At 53.8% G+C, this 27,925-nt stretch overlaps 2 protein-coding genes across 14 annotated transcripts in view; one reads left to right on the top strand and one right to left on the bottom strand.

Annotated features, from left to right (window-relative positions):
• ATG13 (autophagy related 13) overlaps window positions 1–8,174 on the top strand; it is a 40,328-nt gene extending 32,154 nt beyond the window's left edge. For 9 of the 13 annotated variants that reach the window (XM_033119884.1, XM_033119880.1, XM_033119892.1 and 6 more), the window contains 6 exons: window positions 142–278; window positions 2,261–2,375; window positions 2,979–3,056; window positions 3,267–3,383; window positions 3,941–4,069; window positions 5,881–8,174. In XM_033119884.1, coding sequence (XP_032975775.1) covers window positions 142–278; window positions 2,261–2,375; window positions 2,979–3,056; window positions 3,267–3,383; window positions 3,941–4,069; window positions 5,881–5,958 — 654 coding nt within the window. In that variant the 3' untranslated portion in view covers window positions 5,959–8,174. The remainder of the gene's footprint in view (window positions 1–141; window positions 279–2,260; window positions 2,376–2,978; window positions 3,057–3,266; window positions 3,384–3,940; window positions 4,070–5,880) is intronic. The other 4 variants (XM_033119889.1, XM_033119883.1, XM_033119888.1 and 1 more) reach the window with 1 other exon arrangement.
• A 2,248-nt stretch (window positions 8,175–10,422) lies between these two features.
• ARHGAP1 (Rho GTPase activating protein 1) lies at window positions 10,423–27,923 on the bottom strand. The gene is made up of 13 exons (XM_033119612.1): window positions 27,791–27,923; window positions 24,154–24,321; window positions 23,840–23,935; window positions 18,135–18,222; window positions 14,639–14,770; window positions 14,240–14,326; window positions 13,956–14,054; window positions 13,498–13,605; window positions 13,339–13,415; window positions 13,055–13,132; window positions 12,481–12,606; window positions 12,191–12,294; window positions 10,423–12,067 (listed from the first exon to the last, which is right to left on the bottom strand). Exons 2-13 carry the CDS (start codon window positions 24,284–24,286, stop codon window positions 11,888–11,890), a joined length of 1,308 nt encoding a protein of 435 aa, XP_032975503.1. The 5' UTR covers window positions 24,287–24,321; window positions 27,791–27,923; the 3' UTR covers window positions 10,423–11,887.
• Window positions 27,924–27,925: the final 2 nt, after the last annotated feature.

Here is a 27,925-nt window from a genome sequence, read left to right as displayed (position 1 = left end):
CAGAGAGGATAAAGAGCCAAGGTTTCCTGCCCACTGGGTGGCAGCATTGGTGATGGAAAAGCTTGGAAGCAGATGCCATCATGCTAGGTCGTGAGTGTCCCCTCCTGCCTGACACTCCTACTTTTCCATTTTTCCCCAAAGCTAATGGTTCCTGGGAAGGAAGGCGGGGTACCGCTTGCTCCCAACCAGCCTGCCCACGGCGCCCAGGCTGATCAGGAGAGATTGGCAACCTACACCCCTTCTGACGGGGCCCACTGTGCTGCCACACCTTCCAGCAGGTGAGTTCACGTCTTGGCTCTGCCACTGCACAGGCCAGCCAGGGGCCTGTCGTCCCTGACACGTGTGCTTATTTGGTCTTAGTAAAGAGTAACTTTCAGCACTGGCTCAGGCGACGCATTTGCACCCCAAATGTGGAAACCTTTAAGTTCCCGATAGAATCTTATATTGCAGCTGGTCTATAAGGCAGCTGGCCCCAACTTTGCGAACAGCAAGTAGCAGGGGCTCGGCTCTCCATTCAGTGAAGGGGTTTCTCAGATGTTTTTCTCTTACACAAGATTTATTCCCTTGAAGTCAGGCTTCCGTTTACCATAGCCCTGAAGTCTATGGGACCACGGTGTGTCTGTGGTGCCAGTTAGGATTGAGTCGCTTGTTCTGCTCGAGTGCCTCATGGAGATCCTTTTGGAACACCTATTCTCCCACATTAAAACCTGTTTAAAATCTTTGTCTTTTTTGGTTACAGAAGTGATATATTCCGTGAAATTCAAATTATAAAGACACTGATTAGGTAGAAAATGAAAGCTCTCATAAATCCCACCCTGCAAAAATCACCACTGTTACCTCCTGTTAAAAGACGAGACGCTCTCAGAAGGGTGAAGCAATGTGCCTAAGAGCAGTTAGCTTGCAGGATGGCCAGGCACACGCCTGCCCCGGGGGCTGCAAGCCCATGCCACTTTTTCCATGACACGGAGTTCTCCCTCGGGAAGCCGAGGCTCTCTTATCCTCCCCTGCCTGGAAGGCCCGAGATGATGTTGGTTGCCCTGTCACATCCTAAATGAAGGAATTCCTGGTATTTCTTTTTTTTTCATTCCCACAGTGGAGCGGTGGGAGGGAAATTATTTGGAAGCTCTTTTTGCGCTGTCCATCAGGAAAAGTAATGACTTTCATTCCTGACCACCCAAACTTCCGTCCTCTCACCCCTCCTCCATTAGATACTTAAAGGAAGAGCCTGTTAAGTCATTTTACATGCTGGGTTTCTGAGCCCCAACCCTGCAGCATGTCAGAGTAGCTCAAGACAGAGGACCCTGGGGAGGGGGTGCTTCAGCCCAGGCCTTCCCTCAGTGCTGGCCCCCCGCTCACTTCTGCCCCACAGGCGCTTGGCGTGCACAGTTCTCCCCACGTTGCGCCCCCGCTTTTGGCTAGAGGAATTTTCCTGTCCCCTACTATTTCAGGGCTGTGACTGCTGGTCTGGCAGCCACACTATGGGCCCGTGTTTCTGCCGCGTGGAGCCCCTGCTGTCATCCAGGACTCAGCGTCAGTCTGGAGGGCTGGCTAGAGAGGGGGAGGCATGGGGGCAGCCACACTGAACGTCTGGTTACTAGACCTTGCTATGCCGAGGGATGGTTGGCGGTGAGGACGGGAGGGGACATGGTACAGAGCACAGAGGACCTCATCCCAGGTGATCTGTCGCGGAAAAGCTCTGGCTAGAGAGTCAAACTTGGGACTCCTGTCTTGGAGTAGTGGCAGTGTCCCTTGTGAGGTAAGGCTTGAATTTAACATTCTATTGTAAACCATACAGTCTTACTAGTATTTTCAGATAACAACAAAACAAACGTCAAATGGAGACCAGCTGAAATCTGGTCTGTAATAGACCAGTCTGGCTCTGTGATAGATTACTATTGAAATTACAGTTAAGAGAGCTGCTTGCCTACATGTACGTTGGCTATACGCACAGTAACTGGTGCTTATCATTGGTGTTTCCCATTCAACTTTGTGTAAGCTTTCCACAGTTGTAGCACTAAATTTCATTCACATACGAATAATTTTTAGTTGTTCTAGGAAATGTAGCCCTCCACTTTCAACTGAAAAGGGGAGGGTGACAGTGGCAGCCGCCAGACCACCATCTTGCCATCTCCCACGTGGGTGGGCAGGTGGCGGCAACTCCTGCTCTAGGCTGCAGCCCCACAGGTAGTGGGTTCATGGGGAACTAAGTAGGCTCTGCTGTGACTTGAGAATGAGTACTGTCATGATCTTTCTTCTCCAGTGAGGGTACCGAGACTGTGTCAAACAGCAGTGACGGACGGGCCTCTCCCCATGACGTCCTGGAGACCATCTTTGCCCGAAAAGTGGGGGCTTTTGTCAACAAACCCATCAACCAGGTGATTTTTCTGCCACTGCCACCTGTGAGCATGTCTGAACCCTTCGAGTGAGGCCTTCCGGGCGGGTCTCTTAACCAGGGATCTGTACAGTCACTTCAGTTGCATGCGAGTGGCGTGTGTGTGTGTGTGTGTGTGTGTGTGTGTGTGTGTGTGTGTGAGAGAGAGAGAGAGAATTTTTGTGAAGAGGGTTAACAACATGTGACACCCGTCCAGAAAAACTTAAAACTATTGTTTTGTGATCTTGTAAGCGTCCTATAGAAGAGGGAGACTAGACACCATTTAGTCCCAGCACAGGGCTCACGTGTCACTGCCCCAGCTGAGCTTGAAATTGGAAGTTCCTCCTCAGCTCTGCCAGTGAAAACTGTAATCACGGAATTACTGTGGATCAGGCTTCCCATGCTGACTTCCTGGGGTCTTGGGGAGCCCTAACCCACGTTTATTCTGTGGGCATGTGATGGGACATGTGGGGGTTGGGAACTTGAGGGTGGCGTGGTCAGCCCGGGTGTGTGAACGTGCTGGGCCTCCAGGCTTCTGGCAGCCTCTAAGGAAGCACGTGACCTGGGGCAGCGGCAGGCCCTAATACTTCCTCCTGTGTCTCTTCAGGTGACCCTGACCAGTTTGGACATACCCTTTGCCATGTTTGCTCCCAAGAATTTAGAGTTGGAGGGTGCTGATCCCATGGTGAGTCCCCCATTGACTAAAGTTTCCAGCGAGACGGCCAGGCTCATCGTCCTTCCTGGGCGAGTCCCTGTGCCTCCACGGACTGTTAGCCTCTCGGCTGCTGGAATGGCAACCAGCGTTGGGTCCCTTCAGAAGCCTCGATTGTTAGCAGAAACTGGCACGCAGTGCCCAGAACCAGCCCCTACCCACCTCTGCCTTGCTCTGATGCAGGTGAATCCCCCAGATTCCCCAGAGACTGCGTCTCCTCTCCAGGGCAGCCTGCACTCTGACGGCTCCAGCGGGGGCAGCGGCGGCAACACCCACGACGACTTTGTTATGATCGACTTCGTAAGTTGCCGTCGCCTTCTGCGACCTTTGCTCCCTGGGGGAAATATCTAGGGCATCGTTGCACTTGAACAGGACTTCCTTCACAGGGACCAGATGGGCTGGTACAGACGGAGGGGATGGGACAGGCGGGCGCCCAGCTGTGCAATGTATGTGGGGAAGCTGCCCTCATACCCTGCTTGGGAGACATTTGGAGGACAATGAACAATGAGGCATTTTGTGTCGTGTCTTTGGTTGAAATTCATAATGCAGTTCAGCTATAAATGGGGATTTTCCAGTGGTATCCATGTAGGTCCTATTCATGCCTGAAGACATAGCCCCATGCTAAGGAAAGGAGTTTGAAACACAAGGACGTAGCCCTAACCAGGGGAGAGGAATGTTATCGCTAGGATTGCAATTCAGCTGCCAGAAGAGAAAGATGTAAAGACTCCTAAAGTTAGCCTGGAGGAACCTTTTCTTTGAAAATTACTGGAAAGAATGAGGGTTATTCAGAGATTATCTCCTCTGATTTTCCTCTTTGGTCCAAGGTAAGCTAAACTGAGTTTGTCTTGTTTTTGAAGAAACCGGCTTTTTCTAAAGATGACATTCTTCCAATGGACTTGGGAACCTTCTATCGTGAATTTCAGAACCCCCCTCAGCTAAGCAGCCTCTCCATCGATATCGGGGCACAGTCTATGGCTGAGGACTTGGTATGGAGACCCCTCCCCTCACCCACCTCATGCTCTGTCCTCCCTTCACCCTTTGATGGTCATTTCTGCTCCACAGACCCAGAAATTTCTTCCTGTTCCTCCCCCTCCCATGCCTCCCATCTTCCCTGTAACAGGAGAGACACTTTGAGCCCATTATCTTCTTTAGCTCACACTTGAGATTTGCATTCTGCCTGACAGTCATTCTCTTGGATTTGCTTGTACTTCCTTCCTCTTCTTTTCTGCACACACTCAGCATTACTGACACACTCCTGTTGTTTGGTGCCTGATGTCTTCTACTTGTTCATGCCACTAAGCCAGGCTGCTCCGCCAGCTCTTGCATTCAGCTGTTTAGCTTGGCAGGCAGATGCCAGTGGTGCAGGGCAAAAGAAACGTGGGGTCCTGGGCGTTGGCATCCTTGCCGTTTCCCCAGAGAGCTCATTCCCTCAGCTAGCAGTTCTTCTCGTATTTAGCCCGATGTCTGCTACTCGCCGTAATCACCACATCTCCACTCAGGACATTCTGTATTTCCTGCCTCTGAAGGTCAGAGGAATGCCCTGAAGAGCCACAAACTCTGGGTGTCCCACACCACGAGAAGTCAGGGTCCCTCTGCCTGATGTGGAAATTTCACCTCCTCTGCTGAAATCAAAGGAATGGCTCTCGGAATAGCTGCCCTTGATTTGCTTTAAACAGAAAAGCATGCTCAGAGATAATAACAATACAGTAATAATGTCATTATTTTCAACATTTATTGAGGTGTCAGACATTTTTCTAAGTGCTCTACGTGAATCTTCAACAACCCCAAGAGGCAGGTTTTCTTAACCCAGTTTACAGATGAGAAAACGGACGCTGAACAACTAACTTGCCCATGGTCACACTGAGCCTGCAAAACAAAGCTTTGGTCCCTGAGAGTCTGGCTTCTGCTTCTAGGCTCTTAACCACTGACTCCCCAGCCTCTCCTTTGACACGTGCTTGGAGGGAACTGGAATCCAGCGGCTCTCAAAGTGAGGCTGCAGCCAGTCCTGGCCCACGGCCCCGCCTGCCAAACCTGCCTGGCCGTCTGGTGTGTCTGGGCTACTTTATAGGTTCTCAAGCGGCAGATGGTCCCACCTCTTCCAAGTACCTTGTGCCTGTCAGGGAACCGTGTGTGATGGTTTAAATTCTTCAGATGCAAATTCATCAGTGGAGATGGGCCACCTGATTAGGGTCAGATTTTTTTTTTTAACAGTTGATACTTGAGGGCAGCTAAACTTAACTTCTCATGGCTCTTTTTCCTTCTCTCTCAGCCCCCTCTAACGCTCCCCCTCCTTAGCTGGCGTAAAGCTGCACCACAGACCTGCTAAGTCAGAATCTGTTAGGCGTATGGTTGGGATTGACTTGTTCACGTGCCCCCATGGGATTCTGATGCCCAGCATGGGGGGGTGAAGAAATCTTTTATAAACTTTTCTTAATTTTGAGCACTTTAAACATACCATCTTATTCTAGTGTCAGTCTAACCTGTGCCAAAGATATTTCACGTTTCATTTCTCTGTGTCATCCTATTATTGGTGTCGTCCTTTTCTGTCTCATTAAGTGTGTGGCCCACTTGGATTCCCCAGGGGGTCTGTCTGTCAGACCCCCTCCCCAGCCCCCACAAAACCCTGCTGGACAGAAGCCCTCCGTCCTGAGCCTGCTCAGCCGCCCTGGGTTCTCCTGCGCTGCCAGCCCAGCTCAGCTGTGCGCCCGGCCTCAGCCCACGATGACTGGGCTGGCCGCCTCGCCTCTTCAAGGTCCTGCCAGCTGCTGAGCAGCTCTTCTTTCCCCTCCTGGTACAGGACTCACTACCAGAGAAGCTGGCTGTGCATGAGAAGAATGTCCGAGAATTTGATGCCTTTGTAGAAACCCTGCAGTAAAAGGTGGTGTCCTCGAGTACCAGCAGCGTCCCCTTTGTGTGGTCCCAGGAGACAGAGAGCCTCCCACTCATCAGCTGCTCCCATCCCTCGTCCTGCTCCAAGCCAGGTGGAGGGGAGGCTGGTTTCCCCCATGGGGACCCAGAAGTTCCTGCTCTTGCACCTCCTGGAGACTCCATGGCAGCAGTCAAATCCAGTAATAGCGTTTGAGAGGACTCGCCTCTGGCCGTGGAGATGGGAAGACCCTCTAACAAAAGGGCCATCTGCTTCCACCACCCATCAGCAACTGCTTCACAGAGGCTGGCATGTTCTTCCCCGCTGGCCCCTGGCCCTGGGGCTGCCCTGCAGCTGACCTCTTGCCTGCCTTGCCTGCCAGCAACCATTTGACATTCCAGCTGGTGGCCCAGGGAGTGGTGTGGAGGCAGGAAGAGGAAGGAGACCGTGCTGGGAGGAAGAGGGAAGGGCTCCTTCAGGCTCTTGGTTGTCTCCTGTAGTTCTGGTATCTTCTTCCTTTCTCCCCCTCCCCCTCCCCCTGCCCCTGTGGCTATACTTTTGGCAATATGGCAGGCCTCTTGCCCAAGATGCTGAGAACTCCGAAGTCAGCCAGCCCCACCCCTGAAGGTTGTGCCAGCCCCTCCCTTGACAGAGGGTCTGAGCAGCCCTGGTGGCTGCCTGTGCGTGGCTCCTCGGCTCCACGGAAACAAGCCCGTGCCTCTAGGGTTGGGGGTCACAGCAAACATTCTCCTCTTTCCTCCTTCCCCGTTGCTGCTCCTTGGTTATAGAACATGGTAAATATTTATTACTTTCAGAGAAGTCAGATATTTTATAGAGAAAATATGTTTGAAGTTAGATGTTTTCACTTGGGGAAGGTGGAGGGCCTCTTCCTGGGGCAGGGCCTCCCCTCCTGTGGAGGTTCCTCGAATTCTGGGCTGCTGCTCTGGGGACAAGGTGGGAGCCGAGAACAGGGCTGGCTAAGGGCGACACCACCTCCCAGACGTGGCCTTGCAACTGACAACAGGTGTTACCGTGGACACCTCCATATTCCTGCTGAGGGCCTTGGATCTCTCCCAGCTTCTGCAAAGTGACTGTTCTGGCAGCCCAGGAAGGCTTGGGTGCTAACCATGATGGCTTCCAGAGTTGTGCCACATATTATGCCCAGGGGACATTGTGTGTGCCCCCCTGGTGGGCCCAGGGAAGGCCAGACAGGTTCCTTCTGGGGCACTTGTCCTGTTTCTCAGGGCTGGGTTATGGGCCTTTTCCTCCTTCCACCGGGGCCTGGCCACCACCTTTCTTTAATCCCAGGGTCTGTGCACTGCTCTGAGGTTTACTAGTGGCATTGGTTCTTGTTGAGAAACTAACGCTGGGCATATGATCGACTTACCCTTTCAGGAGCCGTGACTTGAGTCAGTCATGTGCCTACCACCCCACCTACCGTCTGTCCCGCCCCCAGCCTCCCCCGTAGTCCTGGCCATGGAAAACTAGGCCGGCCCCATTCCTCCTGGCCTACCTGGGGTGTTCATTGGCAGCAGCTGTCCTGCAGTGGAGCACGCGGCCCTCATTGCTTGTTAGTAAATGCATGTGATGTTGTTCCCACCTACAAGGCTGATCTCTGCGAGCTCGATTGGGCTCTGAGGCTGTCAGTCAGGCTGAGCTCTGCCCCTGTGCATGCATTCTGCTGCCACAAAGAAGTGTTCCTAGCACTGGTGTCCAACTGGCCGTCCTGTCTTTGGGCCAGAGCATACCCACGGCCCGCTAAATCAACCCACCTTTCCCCCAGGCCCGAGCGCTGAGAGGGGCGGAGGCCCCTTGTAAGTTATTGATTGTCCCGCCACCCCCGCACCTGGTCCTGATGTCTCCGCCTCTGCCCTCCCGTTGAGGCCACGCATGGAAAAGCCCGTTAGACATTGTCCTCTTTGACTTCTAATTGTTGGCCTGTGCAGGCAGCAGCCTTCCTTCAGGACCCCATCAGTGAGAGGCCAGGGAGGCTGAGCTGAACCTGGGAGGAGCAGAGCAATTGTCAAGGCCGGCCCTTGCCCCTCAGCCCTGTCCAATCAAAGGTATGAGCCCTAGACTGACTTGAACACCTGAGACAGGCCTGGGACCAGTCATCTGTCTGCAGGTGGCGGAGTCCCCTCCTCCAGCCTGCCTTGTTTGGAAATATTGGATTATACTTTAAAATGTATTCAAGAGATTTCCAATAAAATTTTTTCTGTACTTTACAGCTTCCTGTCCTGCATATTGTGTAAAATTCTAGCCCACTGCCTCCCACTTCTGTACAGGCCCGGGTCACCGACAGGCTCCGTGGAAGGGGAAGGGTGGTGCAGTGTGAAACGCAGAAAGGCTGCAGGCAGGTTGTTTGGAGTCTTGGGGCTTGGCCACTTTCCAGCTGTGCAAACTTGGTTGGTCATGAGACCTCCTAGAGCCTCGTTTTCCTGGGCTATAATGTTCTCATTTCAGGGGCTTGTATGTGAATATTCAGTGAGATAATGTGTGTGAAATAGACATGCATATGACGTATGCTCATAGTAAAATCTCCGTAAATCACAGGCCATTAGCACCAGCTTTTTATTCCCCCTAGGCCACACAGCTCACCACCCAGCCTGGAGGAGACGGCCTTTCATCAGTAGGAAAGACAATTGACAGGTGTCTGCCATGTGTCTAGCAGAAGCCTGGCATGGAATGATGGGCATCCCTGTTTGCTGATCAGTGTGAGGGGTTGTGGCTGAGCAAACCAGACTGAAGGGAAGGGGTTGCGTGAAGTCGCAGGGAGTCCAGGGCCAGTTTGTGTAGCTGCCCTGGCCTCGGGGCGGGGCGGGGGGGCGGGGTGCGCTTCTGCAGCAGGCATCTCAGGCCTAGCAAACTAGCTCCTGCCTCCTAGTTTGCACCTGCAGTGAGAGGTGTCCCAGAGGCAGAAGTGGTTCTAGAGGCAGGAAACCAACTACCTGACAGACCCTGGCAACTGCTGTCAGGGTTGCTTCTTTGACCCCCTTCGGGCTGAAGCCGGGCCCCAGGACAGAAAAGGGCTTGTTAGAAAATTCTGAAGTCAGCCCAAACCTGAGGCCGAAAAGAATGAGACCCACCCACTGTTGCGATTATGGGCCCTGGGAGCCCTTGCTTGTTGGTGAACTGCCCCGGTGACACTGACCATGGTGCCTGACCAGGCAGCCAGTTGGGACAGAGATGGCCAACCCCTGGGTCAGAAATGGTAGGAAGACTGTCCCTGGTATCTCCACCTTCACTTGGGATCCCCCAAAAGCAGTGTTCAGTTTCCCCATGTCTAACGATGGTGGCCTCCTCCTTTAAAGCATCTCCCTACACTCCATTCCCAGAGACCTGCTGCTGCTAAGGCCGGGCTAAACTGGCTTTTCAGTCACTCAGCAGAAGCCCTGCCGAGGGCCCAGCCCAAGTCAACAGTTCTCCGTCTCCTCCTCTCCTCGTTGCCCTGGGTCACAGCCCCACTGCTCTACACAGTCACCCAGCTTAGAGCCGAGGCCACCAGGGCCTTCTGTTCAAGCTACCTGGACGAGGGCCAGTTGTGCAGTGGGACTAGCTTCCTGGAGCTCAGCGCCTGTGTTTATTATAACCAGCGTCCTTACCACACTGCTTGGTCCTGCAGCTCTGGCGCGGCTTCCCCAGCCCAAGCAAGCAATGAGGAGAAAAAAGAGGCCCAACTGAAGCCACCCTAGCCTCCTGATTGCAAGTGGCAGGCAAGCAGCAGACTGCTGGCACTTGACTTTGACCACGTGCCAAGTAAAGTTCTGGCTGGCCCTCCCAGCGACAAACCACTTTCTAAGTGTAAACTACACATAACACATTTTATCATCTTAACCTTTAAAGTAAAGTAAAACCTGCTCAAAAGAGGAAAGGAAAACAAGCCTCCGTGTGACTACGTGGCAGGTGGAAACAGCCGAGGCTCTTAGGCTGAGGGGAAGTGGGGGAGGAGTAGAATGGTCAGGAGGTGAGGGTTTCAATCCCAGCTGCTACACAGGCTGGGACTGTCACTTCGTGCATCTGTGAAATGATGGTCCTTTTAGTAACCACTGGGCACTCGGAGTCACGTACTGTATACATTATTTCTGATCCTCAGAGAAATGAAGATACAATCTCAGAGGTGGGGCCAATTAATCATACGACTATCACCAGTTAAGAGCTGGTGGTGAGTGACGGAACTAGGATTCAAACCCTGTCTGACTCTAAAACCCCATTTTGGGGACAGAAGAGGCCATATGATACAGCATATGGCAGCCAAGTGGAATGCTGCAGGTGCCAAAAGTGGAAAGTGACTGCACATCTAAGCCTGGAAGAGGGTCAGAAAGCTGGCCTCAGACCCACTCACAAGTGAACAAGATGAGGAAGGGGGTCAGATGGCCTGGGGAGGGGCTTCCTGAGGCCCCATCTGCCTTTCCGAAACCACACACTTCCCACCCAGTTCTGAACCTCCACGCCCACTTCCTTAACAGCCAAATGGCCAGTTTCCATCTCCATTTTTATTGAAATATAAAAAGTGCAAAGGTGAAATACATGATTGGTGCCAAGGAAGTCATTAGGTGTGAATGTGAACCCTTGGTTCACAGCACAAGCCCTTCCCCAGACCAGTGGGGCAAGAGGCAGGGGGCAGGAGAAAGACCAAATAGATCCACAGGCTCCCCAGTAAATGGGGCTGTGAACACCTGATACACAAAGGACAGAAAGCAGAGGCCTGGGCCCAAGCTACAGACGGACCGACGGAAGCAGCAGCCACACCAGGCCGAGTCCTAATATGCCAGTGCCCTGGGGGGAGAGCCCGGCAGTCAGGGCCCAGCTCCCAGATGGAGCTGGGTTGCTCAGTGAGGACCCCGCAGTACAGCCACTGGCCAAAGCGGTGGGGGTACAGCCACTGCAGGGGACAAGGCTGCAGGAAGGTGGGGTCCCCGGGGTTCACCAGGAAGGGGTGTAATTCTAAAGACACTGCTGGAATGAGGGCTAGCCATCATCACTGGGGGCTGTTTTCTGAAAGACAATGGCCCTGGGTCCCTTGGGCGCCTTCGGGGAGGTTGCTGGAAACCCGAAGGTGGAGCCAATCTAACCAGCAAAGGAGTCCCCAGACGGGGGAAGGAGCCACCAGATCCGGGGGCACTGGGTCACCTCTGGCCAGAGCAAGGACCAGTGTGACTCCACAGACATGTCCACAAGAACCTTAGGCCTAGGATGGAGGCTGACTGCTCGTCACAGGTCTGACCAGATGCTAGGGGCCTCTCGGGTGGGAGTGGGTGTTTATTTCGAATGGATGCTGGGACTCAACCACGTCATCCAAGCTGCCAGTCCTGGAAGAACCAGGTTAGCACATCCTGGGGCAGTACCACTGAGGAAAGGCTGACCAGGACGTGTGGAATTACCCACAGCTGAGGCGATGGAGGGGCGGGCAGGGGCAGGGGCAGGGGCAGGGCGTCTGCACCCAGGCCTGCACCCAGACGGGAGGAGCCTCAGCAGGGCAGGCCTAAGGCAGCTCAGCCTTTCATTCCCCAGCAACCAGGAGGGGGCAGACCAGCCCCAGCTACCAGCCCATCCGGCAGTGATTTGGCACCTGCAGTTGCCAGGGAAAGAGGCAGGAGAAAGCAGGAAAGGGATTGCTGGCACCAGTGCTCCCACTGGAAGAGCCGAGGCCAGCTCTGCACAGCCCCGCAGAACCAGGGATCCAAGGGGGCAGTGAGAAGTATAAGGCGAAGAACAATGTCTCAGGGTGACAGCGAGGCTTCCAAGCCGGTGAGGTGGGCTGACGGAAGGGGAGGAGGAGCTGCCCCGTTGGCTGGCTCCTGCTTCTGTGTGCCAGCGCCTCACGACCCCTTCCGCGGCAGGAGCCCGGGGCTCCTGTAAGGCTGATGCCAGGAGGAAGAGTCCAAACTGGGGCTATCAGAGAAGGGGGCTGGTGGGCCGGGGGCTGGGCTCAGAGCCCCTAGGAGTTGGGGCCAGGGAACAACTCCCCTTGATGATCCAGGAGGAACTTGGTGAAGGTGTTGATGGGATTAATGGCCTTGAGAGTGATGGCAGCATCTTTGGCCCAGAGCAGGTTAGGGCCGAAGACGACAGCCAGGTTAGTGTTGGTCATCTTGTTCTGGTCACAGTGGGCAGACACCTGCGGAGGCAAATCGGAGTGCTGCAGCAGGCGGCCATGCCCGGCCACCAGCTGCCCAGGAGCAGCAGGGCCGTAGCGCCTCCCTCCTCCAGGTGAGCAGCAGAGGTTGAGTCGAGGTCTCACCTGCACTAGGAAGGCAGTGAGGAAACGAAGCACCTGGTAGTTCTCCTCAGGCATCGTCCGGAGGGCCTGCAGCGTCACCTCCACTCTCTGGCTCTCGTCGATGTCTATGAGGAATGGGGGCCCAGGTTACAGGGGCCCAGGGGTGGGCTGGTTCGGGAAACCCTACCACGAGGCTAGAGGGGAGACCCCAAACAGACTTTCCTTGGAGGAGAGGCCAAAGCCACCTGCTCCGAGTCCAGCCCAGATCCAGCAGAAGCAGCGCGGAGCTGGGGAGGGAAGAGGGCACTCACTGAGGAAGCCCACCACGTGGGGGTAGAGGTCAAAGGTGAGCAGGGGCTCGGGGAGCTCCCGGAGGAAGGTCTTGAGGATGACAGCTGGCAGGTGCACGTCGTACTGGCTGAAGTCCACAGGTAGCCCTGGGGGGGAGCGGGGCGGGGGAACAGAGAGGAGCTGGGCCCAGCCTGGAGGCCCGACCGCCTGCCTTCCCCTCAGACACAAGCCTCCTCTTCACCTGCCTTCCCCTCTTCCTGTGACAAGGGGATGCAGGTTCAGGCCACCTGGGTGGAATGGGACCCCCAGAGCACACACTACAGTTACTCCTTGTCCCCGAATGAACCTGAACCCAGGACACAGGAGCCTGACCGACGACGACGGAGCAGGCCTGGGACAAACAGGCAGGAGTGAGACCCAGGTAATAATACCAAATGCCACAGAAACCTCTGACCGGAATAGAATCTGGGACCCGTTTACAGGGCAGCAAAAGGCAGAGAAGTCCCCTACCAGTCACACACACACGACCCCCCACACAGGTGCAATCTGATCTGTACTGGCCCCGTGGGCCTGCACACAGCGCCAACCACTCACCCATGTTGTACTTCTGCTGCACTTCCCGTACAATTTGGGTGTTGGCCGACCTCCGGAAAAGCCCCTCAATGGTGAGAGCTAGGAAACGGTGGGGCCTGATGAGTCTCTCAGCTCGGGGGAAATGTGTGGACTCCCCCACCCACTCTCCGTCCTGGGGCTCCAGTCAGGGTCAGTGCAGGAGCTGGCACAGGGGGGACCTTTCAGCCCTGCCCTCCCGCTTCTGGAGGGGGTTGGGATCCCGCTGAAGGAGGACGGTACTGTGGCAGGGGGGCCCTGGCACTCACCTTGGGCCTGCAGGTAGGCAACGGTCTCCCGGAGCACCAGTGGAATGGGCTCCTGCTCTGGGTTCTTCTCCTGCAGGCTGTGGGAACAAGGGCAGTGAGCGCGGTCTGCAGCCCTCCCGGTCCCCAGGCACCAGGCCTGCCCACAGTTCGCATACTCACTGCTGCAGGGAGACCCCAAACTGCTGGTTGGGCAGAGGGGGCCGCGGTGGCATGGGCTTGGGGGCTGTTGCAGGGCTCTTCTGTGTGGATTTTAGAAAGTCATCATACCTGGGGGAACAGATGGGACGGTCAGGCCAGCCCTCTGCCCGGCTCTGTATACTGGCAATGCTTGTTTGCCAGGCCTGCACTTACTGCGCTATTTTACACAGGCTGCTTCATACAATCCTGCTTTACACATGGGAAAGTGAAGAGATTTGGTCACATAGCTTCTAAGTGACAGAAATGGAATCTGAACTCTCTCTGACCCCATTGCTGTCTCTTAATCAGTCCATTTGCTTCCTCCGTTTATGCTGGGCTTCCCCTGAGCTGGCACATTCCCCCCCTCCCCACCCACAAACCTGATACAACGCACACAGGTGCCACTCAATGGGCACCCGCAGCTGCGGGCCTGGCCTCACCTGAGCACCTGGCGAGGGATCCCCAGCTGCTCCAGCTTCACGTGCTCGCTCAGCTCGCTGAGGTAATTCACATAGAAGATCTTCTGGCCAAACTTGAAGCTGCCGACAGAGGAAGGGCGTGGGTCGCGGGGCGCACCTGCTAAGCAGGCCGCCACGGTCCCCTCAGCAGCGCACCGGAGCAGACGGAGGCCTGGCCCCCGACGCTCTGTGCTCGGCCGCCTCGGTGTCTGCATCAGAGTTCCAGGGGAAGCCTGGGGAGACCACCGCCCCCTCGGCCTGCCTACCTAATGATGGGCTTAAAGAGGATGAGCAGGGTCTTGATGAACATGGTGGGGTGCACAATGTACAGGGCCTTGATGTTCTTCTTGTACCTGTGGGGGAGCAGGAACTCAGGAGAGGCCCAGGGCCACTGGGGTTCTTCACCTGCACTTTCTCACTCACCTGCGAGGTGAGTGCCATTGCTGCCCCATCTCACAGATTAGGAAACGGAGGCTCACAAACGTTAAGTAACATGGAAGGTCACGGAGCAAGTAGGCAGAGAAACTGGAACTTAAGACCAGGCTGTCTCAACTGCAGATTGCTTGCGCTTACCCAGGTGGGGGCACCTGTCTCCCCCCAACATGGAATAAGCTCCTGTCTGAGCAAAATGCAACCCGGCCACCCGCCCCCAGGCCCCAACCCACTTGCGGTCAAACTCCCGGTAGGCGTCCCGGAGCCAGCTGAGGGACGGCTTGTTGTCGCTGGTCAGGCCGTGGTGCAGGTAGAGCAGCGTGTAGTCGCTCTCCACATACTGGTCCAGCGTGTGCTTCAGGTACCTTCAGAAGAACGGAGCTGCTCAGGCCTGCCCTGTATGCCAGGGGGCCCCAGCGATCTCCTGCTTATCTCACACCCCCTCCCCATGGAGCCCTGCCCTGCATGGTCTATCCTGGCTGCGTAATGTTGCCATGTTGTCAGGGGTGAGGGTGCTGGGCTGGGCGGAAGAGTAATAATAATAACAGCTCTAGTTCTGAGCACTGACTCGAAGTCAGGAGACCAGGTCCATACCTGCAGCCCTCTCACGTACCTGCAGGAAAATGAGGATAACACTTCCCTCACAGGCTTGCCCTGAGTCAGTGACAATGATGAGTCACCATTGATCAATGTTAAGCTTTTAGTGTCTGCCAAGCACTTGGCACACATTATCTCATGCCTTCCTCCTAACAACTGAGGCTGATATTATCCCCTTCTTACAAGCGAGGGCAATGAGGCTCAGAGAGGTCAAGTGCTTACTCAAGGTCACACAGCTTGTGGTGGAGCCTGGAGGTGAACTGTCTAACTCCAAAGCCACGTTCTTGACCATAGCACAGCTCTGCCTTCTACAGTCAAACTCTCAGCACAGACTACGAAACACTGTGCCCCTGAGAGGGGATGACGGGGGCCAGAGGGTCCCCCCAATCGGCCCCATCACTGGGCTTTTCGTGGACCGAGGACCCACATCTCAGGTTCCCTGTGCTCACAACGCAATAGCTACCACTCCAAAAGAAACACACACATAGTATTGAGCCCACCTGAGGTGGAGAGGTATGAAGGGAATGAACAAGAATTCCAGAAAGGGAGAGGAGTCCAGTGGAATGCCCTTTTTCCGGGTGGCCAGCTCCAGAAAGGTGATCCCTCTAGCAGGCTCACCACTAAGAGGCTGGGAGGCTAAGGGATTCCAAGCGAGGCAGGAAAGGAAGGAAGGAGCCTAGGGAGTGCCCAAGGATTTGACTAAGTGCCCCATGCTACCTGACCTGACCTAGAGAAGGTAACAAAGGTCCATGAGTGCTGGGCGAGGCAGCACAGGTGGCCATGTGGGTGTCCAGGGCTGGGTTAGTATTGTGATTCTGGTCACCATTACTACACAGTAATTTACCCCTTCTACACGTGGAGCGCTTTGCAGTTTGCAAATATCTGTCCCATAAAAAGGTGGCATCTTTACAACTATAAAGTAGCAATCAGTAATTGTAGTGAAAATATATTCATCCTTTGATGGATATTATGACCTTTAGGAAGGCAATAAAGTGATGTCTATCAGAAGGTATAAAATGTTCCTACTCTTTGACCCTGGAAATATATCCTGGGATTTATCCTAAGGAAATAATCAGAGATGAACAGAAACATTTTTGTACAAGGCTGTTCACTGCAGCCTGTTTTATAATGGGGGAAAAAAAGAGCAGCCCGCTAACTGTCCAACAACAGGGAACTGGTTAAGTAAATCACAGGACATCTATAAATAGAACACCTCAGAGGATGCTTCTGCAAACAGAACCGATGTGTGGAGTGCAGTGTCAGAAAGTGGTTACCCCTGGGGTAGTGATTGCAAGAGCAAAGGGAGGTTTGTGGGTATGGCTGACATGGGTATGTTCCTGAAAATTCACCAAGTAGTATACATAATTTGTTCACTTTTCTATATACAGTTACGTCAATAAAAGTTTTCGAAGGCTATCTTTAAAGGATATTTAATGCTCAAAAGATAAAAACGTTATGTAAACTACAAAGCTAACCAGACAGCTCTGTATATATTAGAGAAAAAATAGGAAGCGAATACACTAAAATATGAACAGTGGTTTTCTGTCTGGGTGATGGGTTTATGGGAGATTTTTTTTTATAGTTGTCTATATTTTTTCTTTACAGCTACCTATATTGACAAAAAATTCTTAAAATTTGTAACACAAATGTATACAATGGCATTTCATGTATGTTACCTCACCTACTGCCCACAACAACCACGTGAGGTGAGCACAATGCTTTTTTTTATAGGGCTCGAAAGAGACCTGCCCCAAGCACACAGCTAGTAAGAGGCAGAGCTGAAGTTTACTCGGTCTTCTGAATCCAAGCTTCAGGCACTTTCTGTTTCAACCCCCAGATCTAGCTGGACAGCTGGGAAAGCCAAGCTGGAGGTGATCTGACTAAAAACACGAGGACAGGCCTGACCTATCACGCTAGTGCCTCCCGGCTCCCAGCAGGGGCTGCGACCAGGCCAGGCGGGCTTGGGGAGATCCATCCGGAAGGGATGGACAACAGGACGGATGGCCGAGGGCTTCCTGAAATCAGAGGAAGCCCCAGAGAGGATGCCACCTCCTCTGACTTCCTCCTACTCCGACTAGTATCTGGCCAGGAGTCTGTCACCTGCTTTGTCAGATGTGATTAAAACCAGCGAGGAGGGTTGTGACTCGGCCACCGTCAGGCTGAGCTCAGAGCCTGCTCCTGGCTGGTGGACCGAACAGGGCTCTGCCTGCCTGTCTCAGGAGCAGTGGGAGGAGGGTTCAGGAGGCCAGAGAGAGAGAAGTCACAGGGCTGGAGAGCCTCAGGTGTGGCCCTGGCTCCCTGGGGCTACAGACTCCGCCCTCAGGCCCTTCCTCTTCAGCTGCTGTACCCAGGCTTCTGCCGGATCCCTCATCATCCCTCACCATGCCCTACACACACAACCATTCAGGATCCCAAAGAGCTGCTCTGGGCAGTGCAGACATTTTCAGTTTCAGGGAGTGCTTTCCCTGGTCAGGGAAGAAGTGCAGGACGCTAACTCCACACACTGACGGGCATCAGAGGGCAGTCAGTCACGGCTCTGCCTCTGTGGTGGCCCCCACGTGCTGTGGGCCCAAGGCTGCTCTGGGGGCTCAGGGTTTGTCAAACTCCCACTTGCAATCAGCCTCCGGACTTGCATCAGATTTCTACACTGACCAGAGCTGTTATATGTATTTAGCTAACAGAATCTAGGTAAGTACAGAAGTCATTCGCACCAAATCTGGCACAAAATAACACTAATGATTCATATAAATGATGAATGACTGCAACCACATCAGACACCATATCATAATAATCAGCCCCCACATTTGGACAGTGTTTTACTTTTCAAAGCATTTCACATGCAGTATCTCACTCCCACAAGGAAGGAGGGCTGTATGATTATCTTCTGGGAAAAGTGAAGAAAAAGAGGCTTGAAGACATGAAGACACTTGCCAAAGTCATGTGGTTGCCAGGACTAGACCGACGTCTGACTCCTAGCCCAGGACTGACTCCCCCAAATGTAAAATGGCTCCCTCAGGAGAAGAGGCACTGAGGGAGGTGGCCTGGCGCAAGGAGGGACAGTAAGAAAAAACGGCATCAGGCCAAACTGAGGGTCTGGGCACAGGTCCCACCTCCTACCCTGCAGGTACTCACCCCAGGAGCTTGCTGTGGTCCAGCTGGTGGCTCGGGGGCATTCGGCAGGCGCTAAAGAGAATGATCTTCCTCCCGTACTTGTCATCTCCTAGGTGTGGAGAAAGATGGAGCATGGTGGGTTACAGATGAACCGGGAGAAGCAGGCTGAGGACCTGAAGGGTGCCAGGCCTAGAGGCCTGTGCCATTTAGTGTAGGGGCCACAGCGGCCCGAGCAGATATGCCTCTGGGCAGCTGCCTACACTGAAGGCTGTGGCGCTGAGAAAAGAGGGACAGGTTGCTCTCAGGGCTACTGCGCTGGGGTACAAAGAAATGACATGGCTTTAAAAAACAGAAATCACTCCAGGTGGGAAAAACCCAAATGTCCATCAACGTATGAATGGGTAAAGAAAAGGTGGTATATCCAAGCAATAGGGTATCATTGCTCAGCTATAAAAGGAATGAAGTGACATATGCTACATTGTGAATAAACCTTGAAACCATTATGCTAAGTGAAAGAAGCCAGTTACAAAGGGCTACATATTGTATGATTCCATTTACATGAGCTATCTAGAAGAGGTAAATACACAGCGACAGAAAGCAAATTAGTGGTTTCCAGGGCCTGGGAGGGGGCAAGACCAGAGACTAACTGCTTATGAGTACGGGCTTTGTACGGGTCTGGATGAAATTCTGGAACTGCAGAGATACACAACATTTTGACTACTAAATACCACCAAATTGTACACTTACGAATGGTTAATCTTATGGTATATAAGTCTCACCTCAGTTTTTTAAAAAAAGCCATACCCTCCAAAGCAACTGTTGTCTTGCCAAACAGTCACCTTAAAAGTCCAGACTTATTCCAGAAGCACCCACTCTGAGCAGCGTGTATTTGGAAAACCTCTCATAGCTACCTTTTCAGCAGGTCCGAGGCTACTGAGGAAATCAGCCTGAGTACATAATAGTCATGTCGCATTTTTGACCACTGACAACACTTTCTGATTTTATTAGAATTATTGACCACACTTGCCTCTAACTTCTGGATATTTCTACAAGTCATATCCTTCTTCATTAAGGATATTACAAAGAACATGAAGTTGAGAGAATTTTCTAAGCTGCAGGAAAATGCTCATTTGGATGTAATCTCTCAGGGATGTTTGTCCAAAACGAGTCACAATTTGATGGTCTGACCATCAGACTTTGTCACGAAGCCATGAAGCTGGGGCGCTCCTGAGATATATGCTATTTTCTCCCCACAGTGAGATGTTCTTCTGGGGTCAGCATAAGTCACAGACCACAAGCAAAGCTGAATGAGGACCAGACCCAGTCCCCACTTCCCCACGTCCCCGGGCCTTCCCTTTATCTCTCCTCTTACACCTCTCCAGAGACACCAAACCACACTTGCTTCATCCCAATTACTTCAGAGGCACACAAAAAGACCACTTACACAACCCACGAAAGGCAGTGAGTCTGCCCTCCATCTACCTCTGAGGACTAAGGATCCCCATGCCGTGCTGAGTGTCTTCTCCATATTTAATAAGCCATGACCTTGATGACCCTTGGTCAGTGACTCCACCCAGGAGTTCGAGCTTTTCCAAAGTGGTTGCTTTCCCAAGGCTCTGCCTCTTTGCTCTAGGGCCGGGGCCAGTCTCAACGGAGAGGCTGAGGGAGGCTTCTGGAATGTGGGAAGGTGGCCCCAGTGCCTGCTGGCCGCGCTCCTTGGACTGGCCCGCAGGATTCTCCCTGCAGGCTCACACGGTGCACACTCCAACAGAGATGCCTGCAGCCCTGTCTCCATCAGGCAGCTTTGAGTCTCTGCTGTTTCTCATGCCAGACAGACCTTTCTCTAGACAATTCTGCTCCCCTCCACCAGTTAAATCCTTTGAATCCTTAAGACTCATCCCAGAAGCCTGCGTCCTCTCCTCTTTCTCCCAGACAAGTTAGCTTCCCCTTTTCATGGCTCCAAGCACGAGCCATCATCCATCCACCTCTGTCACGACGCTGACTCTGCTGTATAATTGTTTCTGTGCCTGTCTCCTCTAGTCGCTTGTGAGCAGCTCGAAGACAGGGACTTGTCTCATCATCTTGGAATCTCACACTGGCCCAGAGCCCAGCACGTGCCAGGTAGTCAGTAAATGCCAGTAGTGCACATACAGTCACCAACCAGCATCGCACAGTGTGCACGGGTCTGTGTCTGAGTTTGTTCACAACATCCAGGTCATAAGACTGCTGCAGGCGGTGATTTCCCAAAGCCTGGGGCGGATTTCCCCAGACTTACCAGCAGAGAACCTTCTGTAAGCCTGTCTGAGGGGGAGAAGGCGCACCTTCATCCAGCAGCAGGTCTATTTTGAAGAACGGGGTGCCACCTGCTCTTTCACAGCCTAGATCCTGGTGTGCTAGGTTCTTCCAGGCCAGCTGGGTGGGGCGGGGGCTCTGACAGGGGGAGGAGAATAGACTGGCAGGGGGCCGGGGCAAAGGGTTAGACTGGCCAGGCCAGCCTCATGTAATCTGCAGGTTCAGAACCCCTGGGCCTCCTACCACGAGCCTGTGAGGGGGAGACACCATCAGCCTGCCCCCCTCTAAGCAGAGGAAATGCCCAGTGTATAGGGATGTGGGGGAAATGCTAGGAGTATGGGGGATTCCAGAAGATTCCTTCCATGCCTGCCCAACAGCAAGGCAGTCCTCACTGGCTGGCAGATTTGAGGACTTAGGCAGGGCAGAAAGTCTGAACTCACACGGCTTTGGAATTTAAAGAGCTAGTAACTGGTTAAGCAAGTAATGGGGCGGGGGGTGGGGGGTGCAGAAGGGCCAGAGCCTGTACTCTCTCAGCTGGCCCCAGCACCTTGAAAACGGGGAACTTTGGGTTCTCCACCAGGGCTCCACCAATGGGCATCCACCAACCCCGTGATGTTATATGAAAAATATTACAAGCACACGTGTTTTCTAGGGCAAGAGGTTCTTACCTTTCACATTCTGGTTAAAGGACTTGGGCAGTTTTAAGAACCACTTCCTTGAAGGAAAGAATGCGTATTTTTCTTCACTGAATCCTCAGTGCTGACTATGGGCTCCTTCCAGACTATGTATTCTACAAACGTATGTTCAATGAAGTCGGGATGGGGAGGGGGGGGGAAGGGAGAGGTGTGAGGGGGTGGATGGTAAGACCCCCGGGGAGGAATGAGATATCGGCAACTTGAGGGTCTAGCCCCCACCCTCCCCTCCCTGGAGTGGAGTCCCAGTGCCCAAGTCCTTGGGTGACTCAGGCATTTGCCAGCAGGCAGGGCGACTGCTGCACAAGAACACATATTAAAAGGCCCAGAACTCCCCTCCTGACTTCAGAGAACAGACTTCTGCCCTGGACATTGAAGGGACAGAAGGAGCTGGCAGCACTGGTGTCCCCAGAGCGCTGGGGGAGAGGGCTCAATGAGGACGAGGCACAGTGTTGGTGAAAAGCACCGGGAAAAGACCAGCTGCCTGCACGTGAAGCCTGTGCATTCCCCAGATACCGATCAGGAACTCTCCCAGGCCGGCCTGGGTGTTAATCAGCAACAGCGCAGCTCTTCCAGCAGGCATTCTGGGAGCTGCCAGGCCAGCCCTCCGCCCCGCCCACAGCGCGCCCCGCCCCCAACCCGCAGAGCAGGCCTAGGAGATTGGAGGTGGGGGCTGAGCAACGTGCTGGAGCCGGCTCACACCTTTGTTTAATTGTCTGGAATATTGCAAACCAGTTGACATCACTGAAATCTGCCATGGTAGAAATTGCAAAAGAAAAAGCAAATAATAGTGTTTTTTTTTTTCCCTTTTCCTTTCAAGTGGATCGCGTTTACCAGCACACCACTGGGAAGAACCCACGTGGACGGAGTCAAATGTGACAGTGGAGCATGACAGCCACTGCGTTAGCAAGACGAAGACAGGCTGCAGAGGAGCTGGGGACATAATCCCGTCCTCACTCCAACATGGGCTCTTTCTCTGGTTTCTAATGCCGGGAAACTAGCCCCCAGGACATCACTATGGTCTCATCAAACAAGTCTCACTCTGGCGGTGCCAATCCAAACTCCTGCCAGCAGTCAGAGGCACACAGGTGGGGGACAACCCCACCAGAGGGACCAGGAGCCTGCAGCACTCAGCTCAGGCTTGAGGACCAACTTGCAGGCCAGGCCATTGCTCAGAGCCAGCCAACCCCTCCTCACCCCCATGAACGAAGAAGCCCCTTCCTCCCTGAAGCTCCTTCCCCTTTGGCTGTGGATGTATCCCCAACAGCCCCCAGCCAGTCCAACGCCCATAATTCTTTGCTCTTTCGTGCTCCCAGGCAACGCCTACTCCCCGGCTCCCTAGAGCAGGGCTGCAATTAAGCTGGCCCCACCTGGTCTCCACCTGCTCCACAGCCCAGAGGTCACAGCCCAGAGAGGCTAAGCAGAGAGAGCCAGGAACACACCTACCTGGCTGGGCCCCCTCAGGCTCATCACACCCTGGAGAAACAGAAACATGTTGCAGCTCTGCTTACAGGGGGAAGGGGTCACCTGTGGGAAGTAGGGGCAGCCTGCCCTGTTCTACCTTATGATTCGGCCCACAGGCCAGGCGGGTGTCAGACACCCACCCCAGCCCGACCAGGTCTATCTCTGATAGTGAGGAGAGAAAGTTCTGAACCCTCAGAACTTCTGTGCCAGGTCAGGACCAGATCAGGAAAGAACTCTCAGCCTTGCTTTTGTAGGGGTGAGAGAGTCCCCAACCCAGGCCAGGCCAGGGCAGGCCCCAGGCACACAAATGTCATGGAAACACCCTTGACGTTAGGGATAGCCCTCTGAACCTAGCACTGGGGAGATGGAGCTCCCTGCTACTTGGCTCTGGCCAGATGCCCCAGGACCCCGCAGCCAGCACCATGCTGGCCTGCAGGGGCTGTGTGCTCCCTGACTCTCCTTGCCCACTGCAATGCCTGAGACGGGCCATGCTGGCACCCTCGCTTACAGCTGGCTGGCCTCACTAGCAAGGACAGAAAACCATCAGGGAAACGACGAGGGTCTTGCAATTCCTTTCCTCTTCTAGCAGCAGGACACTAGGGGCAGAGACCAGGTCAGCAACAGCCTTGCCCCCCCTGCACCCGGAGTCTCCTGGGTCCCACACTGTGAACAGGACGCTGGGAGTGCACTGAGGCCGAGACCCCAGCAGCGCTCCTCACCCATTCTCCGGGGGTCGCACATCGCCAGGAACTTGAGGCTACGGGGTCATGTAGCCCCTAACTTGCAGGCTTCCTTGGAGGCAGGTTCCCAGGAGGGACTGGCACCTCCCTGCTGCCCGGTAGCTGAGGTGTTAGAAAAGCTGACGTGAGGGCACAGGGAAGGCAGCGCCAACTACGCCATGGCTCTGGGCTGCGCCCTGACATACATTCACTTCTGTAATCCTTCCAGCAACTCTGTCAGGAGGAAATGAGTTCAGAGAGCAGAGCCAGAAATCAAACCAGGGCTTTCTGACTGCAAAGCCACTAGGCCACCATGCCTCCTACACACCATCCACCGATGGGGTCACAGGTCAGGATGTGGTTGCAGGTGAACAGACCAAGGGCCACCACAATCGAGTCTGTGAGTTTACAGAACGCACATGCGCTCAGGAGCCCCAGGGAGCAGACCACAGTGGGCACTGCCCCTCTCCTAGTGCCTCCCCTATGGCATAAGGGGCTGGCTTCCTTAGGCCCAGAGTGCAGACTGTGAAGAAAAAGGTACCAGACTAGGTGTGCTCACCTGCCACCTCCACAATCTGGTGCCGGGCGATGTCGTAATAAGGGTCATCCCACTTCAGGTGTGTGACAGGTTCCGGGGAGCTGCTTTTGGAGTCATCTGAGAAACATGGCAAAGTCAGGGGATAATCTGGGGGCTGGCAGTGTTCTCCCCGAGACATGCTCTGTGGCCCTCCCCCCAGTAAGGCCTATGCTCCCAGCCCCACCCAGGGTCTGGTCAGTTTGCCCCCATCCTGCCCTCTTGCAGTCTGCCTTCAGCAGGACGGGGGTCTTCCCCTCTAAGGGGCCCGGGGCTGCTTGACACCCAGTAATGCCCACCTGACTTGGGAAATTCGGGCATTTCATCCGAGGGCCAGTTCTTCTCATCAATGGAGGCTAGCTTCAGCTGATTCAGAGCCTGGCTGCTGTCATCCAAGGTCAGGTCGTCCTGCAGCTCTGAAAGCGGGTCCATGGCCAAGCCTGTTCCCCACAGAACCTGAAAAGAAACCTTGGGGGTGGGGGCGCGACAGGTCAGTGTCCCCCATAGCTGCTACAGCAAGCCTTCCACCCCCACTCTTTCTTCCCCCAGGCTCCCTTGTCCCTGTTCCTCAACATTTCTCATCCTCGCCAGGGTTCCATGTAGCTCCCGGTTCTCCTGGCGCCAGTTTTTGGCATAGTGCCAGAAAAGGCAGCTGAGGCAGAGGACGGCACAGCTCAGCGCCTGCCTTCAGGTCCTCCAGCTGGACAGGGAAAAGCCGTGCCAGGCCCTGCCCTGCCCACCGCCCAGCTGGTCCATGCCACTCTCCTCAGGGTCCGAGAGCACAGCAGCTTTCCAGGCCCCAGTAGTTATGGAGTAGAGATGTTGCAAGAATCTGAGGAGCACGGGGAAGTCTGGAAAAGGTCAGCTGTGGCCCTGGCTACCCCATCCCTGACCCTGGCCTGGGGAAGAGGAGGGGTCAGAGATCACAGGGTCCCAAAGGGCGCTGCTGGATTTGCCCCAGGAGAGGAACCAAGAGCAGAGGGATAGAATGTGCCTGCCAGTCATAGCAGACAGGGTGCAGGCTCCTGGGGGCTCCCAAGCCCTCTCTAATCTGCGGGGAGCTCCTGACGCTAAGGAGGCAAAGGTCAACAGATCGCCCTGGGTGGGAGGGCACAGATGGGAAAGGGGGAAGTTCATGACATCCTCAGAGTGCCGAGATACAGGAGGTGAAAAACAAAACAGCAGCTCCGGCAGGGAGGGAGAAGAGCCAAAACTGGGTTTGCCCAGGTCTGGGGTCGGGCCACAAGGCTGTGGCTGCATGCAGCCGGGAGGCAGCACCTTCTGCCCTCTAACCGGAAGCAAATCCCTCTTCTATTACAAGCTCACCACACGCGTGAGGGAGGGGAGTTTCAATTCAACCCACTCGGTCCAACCCAGAGAACAGGCTGCTCTAAGCTCGCTGCATTCCTGGAGTCCAAAAAATGACATATATGGTCAGAGAACCAGCAGGGTAGATAAGGAATGCAGAGAAGACCCAGGCACAGGGAGGGAGAAGGGGGGGGAACTGCCAGCCGAGATCCAGACCCTGAACACCTCTGGACTCTGAGGTGATGTGACAACCTCCTGCACGTCACAGCAGAGGACTCTGCATGGTAAACTGGCTCCCTGTGCCTAGCAACAACCATCTTGTTACCAGGGCAACCCACTGATTCAGTAGCAAAAGCTCCTTCAAGCTCCTGAGCCAAAGCTGAGCAGCCAAACAGCCAAAAAAAACCCCATTTTTCTCCTTCTTTCTGGCCTTATCTGCTACCCGTATTCACTACCACTGCTTACCACCAAAATATAAGTCCCTTCCCACGAACACAGAGAATGATGACCCTCTCCTATTTGGGAATGCATTTCTCTCACTGAGTGCTGCTGTGCCCCTCACCCCAGCTCCCCCATTCCTCTTCAGCTCTCCAAGGCAGGCAATACTCAGTCTTGAAGAATCCCTGCCTGATTCATCTACATGCTCCTCCCCCCCATTCAACCCGGAAGCTGTGAGGGCTTCCCCCAAAAGGGCCCCCAGCTGGGTAACAGGGACAGAATTCAGCTCAAAGTAACTCTCCAGGCCTGAGCCTTCTCTCTGGCCCTTTTTTCTGTCACTGCCCATGCGCCAAGTGCTCCTTCAGCCTTGCCCACACTGTCCCAGAGAAGTCTTTCTGCACACGGTGGGTGCTTGATGCAGCGAAAAAGGCATGGGATGAGGTAGATGGAGAACTGGATTAGAGTCCTAAACCAATGAGTTGCAAAGATGCCGAGCAGTACTTTTCCTACCTGGGCCTAAAGTTCCTCATCTATAGAAATATAAGGCTCCTCCCAGATATATAACTCTCCAGTGTTCTAAAATACTTGTGCTGAAGTGAACAACAGGATTAGAAAGAGCAGCTGGGAGGTGAAGTATGTGTGACTGAAGGAGAGGGTCACCCTCTAAAAGGGGGCCGAACTTGAACTCCACCTCTTTTCCAGTAACTCCTCTATTTTGTCAGTTCCTCCAAAACTGACCCCTCCTTCCTTCCATAACCTCTTTTTCCAGAATAACTAATCACAGTGGTTCCCACGTCCAGCCAGACTGTCCTATTTCACCATCCTCCAACCCACAGCTGTTCCCCACTGTGAGCCTGAAAGCTTAGCTTTCCCTTTCAGTGGGAGGGTGAGGGAAGCTAGTGCAGGGAAATTCTAACATAAAGTGGTGGAAATGAAGTATCCTGGCTGCCTAAGAGTCCACTTATCTACAAGTACTCCTCCACTCTTACTTAGAGATTAATTTTTCCCTTCTCAGTAGGTAAAAATCTACTTTTTCAAAGATCTTTGAGACTCACTCTAGGCAGTTTTTACACAGAGGTTTTAACCTTTGAGACATCTGGACCTCTGAAATTCTGACGAAATTTGTGGTCTTTTTCCCTAAGAAAAATCAGCACTTGCTTGAAATCTTGCACTGAACTTGAAGGGGTTGACAGCCCTCTGAGAATTCCGATTTAAGAACCACTGACCTATTCAGAATTACATCTGACACATGCAGATGCTCAATCATTTGTTGAATGACTAAATGAATTAATTCATCTGCTAAGTGAGAAAGGGAACCAACATTTGTTGAGGGCTATATAGCACCATGAATTGGACACAAATTATCTTTTAACTTCACAACAGCACCAATGAGGCCTGCACTGCTAAGCCCATTTTACAGTTTGAGGAAAGTGAGGAACAGAAAAATAAGCAAATTGCTTAGGGTCATAGAGCAGAGTCAAAATTTTAATCCATGTCTGTCTAAGGTGGTCTCTTTGTACAGCTCACTCCTTCAATACTTCTCTGACTGTCATTTATGCTATTCTCAAGGTTCAGCGAGGTTGTACAAAAAGGCAAAATAAAGCCTCTCGCCTAATCTCCGAGAATAACTGAGACGACTTGAAATCGCATTCTCTGGTGCTGGGATCATCCTCCTACCTTGCTTGGAGCTCCAGAACTGCGAAAACGCAAATGCCACAACACAACAACAAGACTTTCAACCACAATCACGTGTGCATAGAGCTTACAAAATCCGGGTTGGTGCAACTATCCTATTTCACAGATTAAGAAGAGATGAAAGCGTGCCCTAATAGGTGGGCAGGGTGAAACACTTTCCCCAAATTTCTTGTTGTTAGCGCTTCGCCAGATTGGACCAGGGAAGACTTCCCCTTCCCATGGACTTGCTCGATGACAGCGGTCTGACCTGGTCTCTGCCTTGGGAAGGGCAGGAGGAAGGCAGAGAAGGAAGCGAAGTCCTCTCACCGCAGGCCCGGGAGTGGGGCAGAAACCCCGCAGCAGGAAGGCCAGGCTCCCAGGCCCCATTCCACTCCTCCTCCCTTTCTCTGATCCGCTCAGACCCTCCCCATCCGGACCCCATCCTTTCAGATGACCTGGCCGCTCCCTTCCCTTCCCCCACTACCACCCGGGGAGACCCCGCGCCCTGCAGCTCACCGTGGTCGGGCACCGCTCCGAGCCTCTGCCACGCCTGTCAAAGCTCGGCAAACATCCGGCTCCGCTGTAGAATGGGAACCGCCCCCTCCCGCTCTCCTCACTCCCCAGCCACTTCCGTCACACCTCCAACCCACT

Source organism: Rhinolophus ferrumequinum, chromosome 11 (genome assembly GCF_004115265.2).
Source record: "Rhinolophus ferrumequinum isolate MPI-CBG mRhiFer1 chromosome 11, mRhiFer1_v1.p, whole genome shotgun sequence".
NCBI lineage: Eukaryota > Metazoa > Chordata > Mammalia > Chiroptera > Rhinolophidae > Rhinolophus > Rhinolophus ferrumequinum.
The sequence above is the reverse complement of the archived record's forward strand: the minus strand, read 5'-3'. Positions and strand labels throughout refer to the sequence as shown.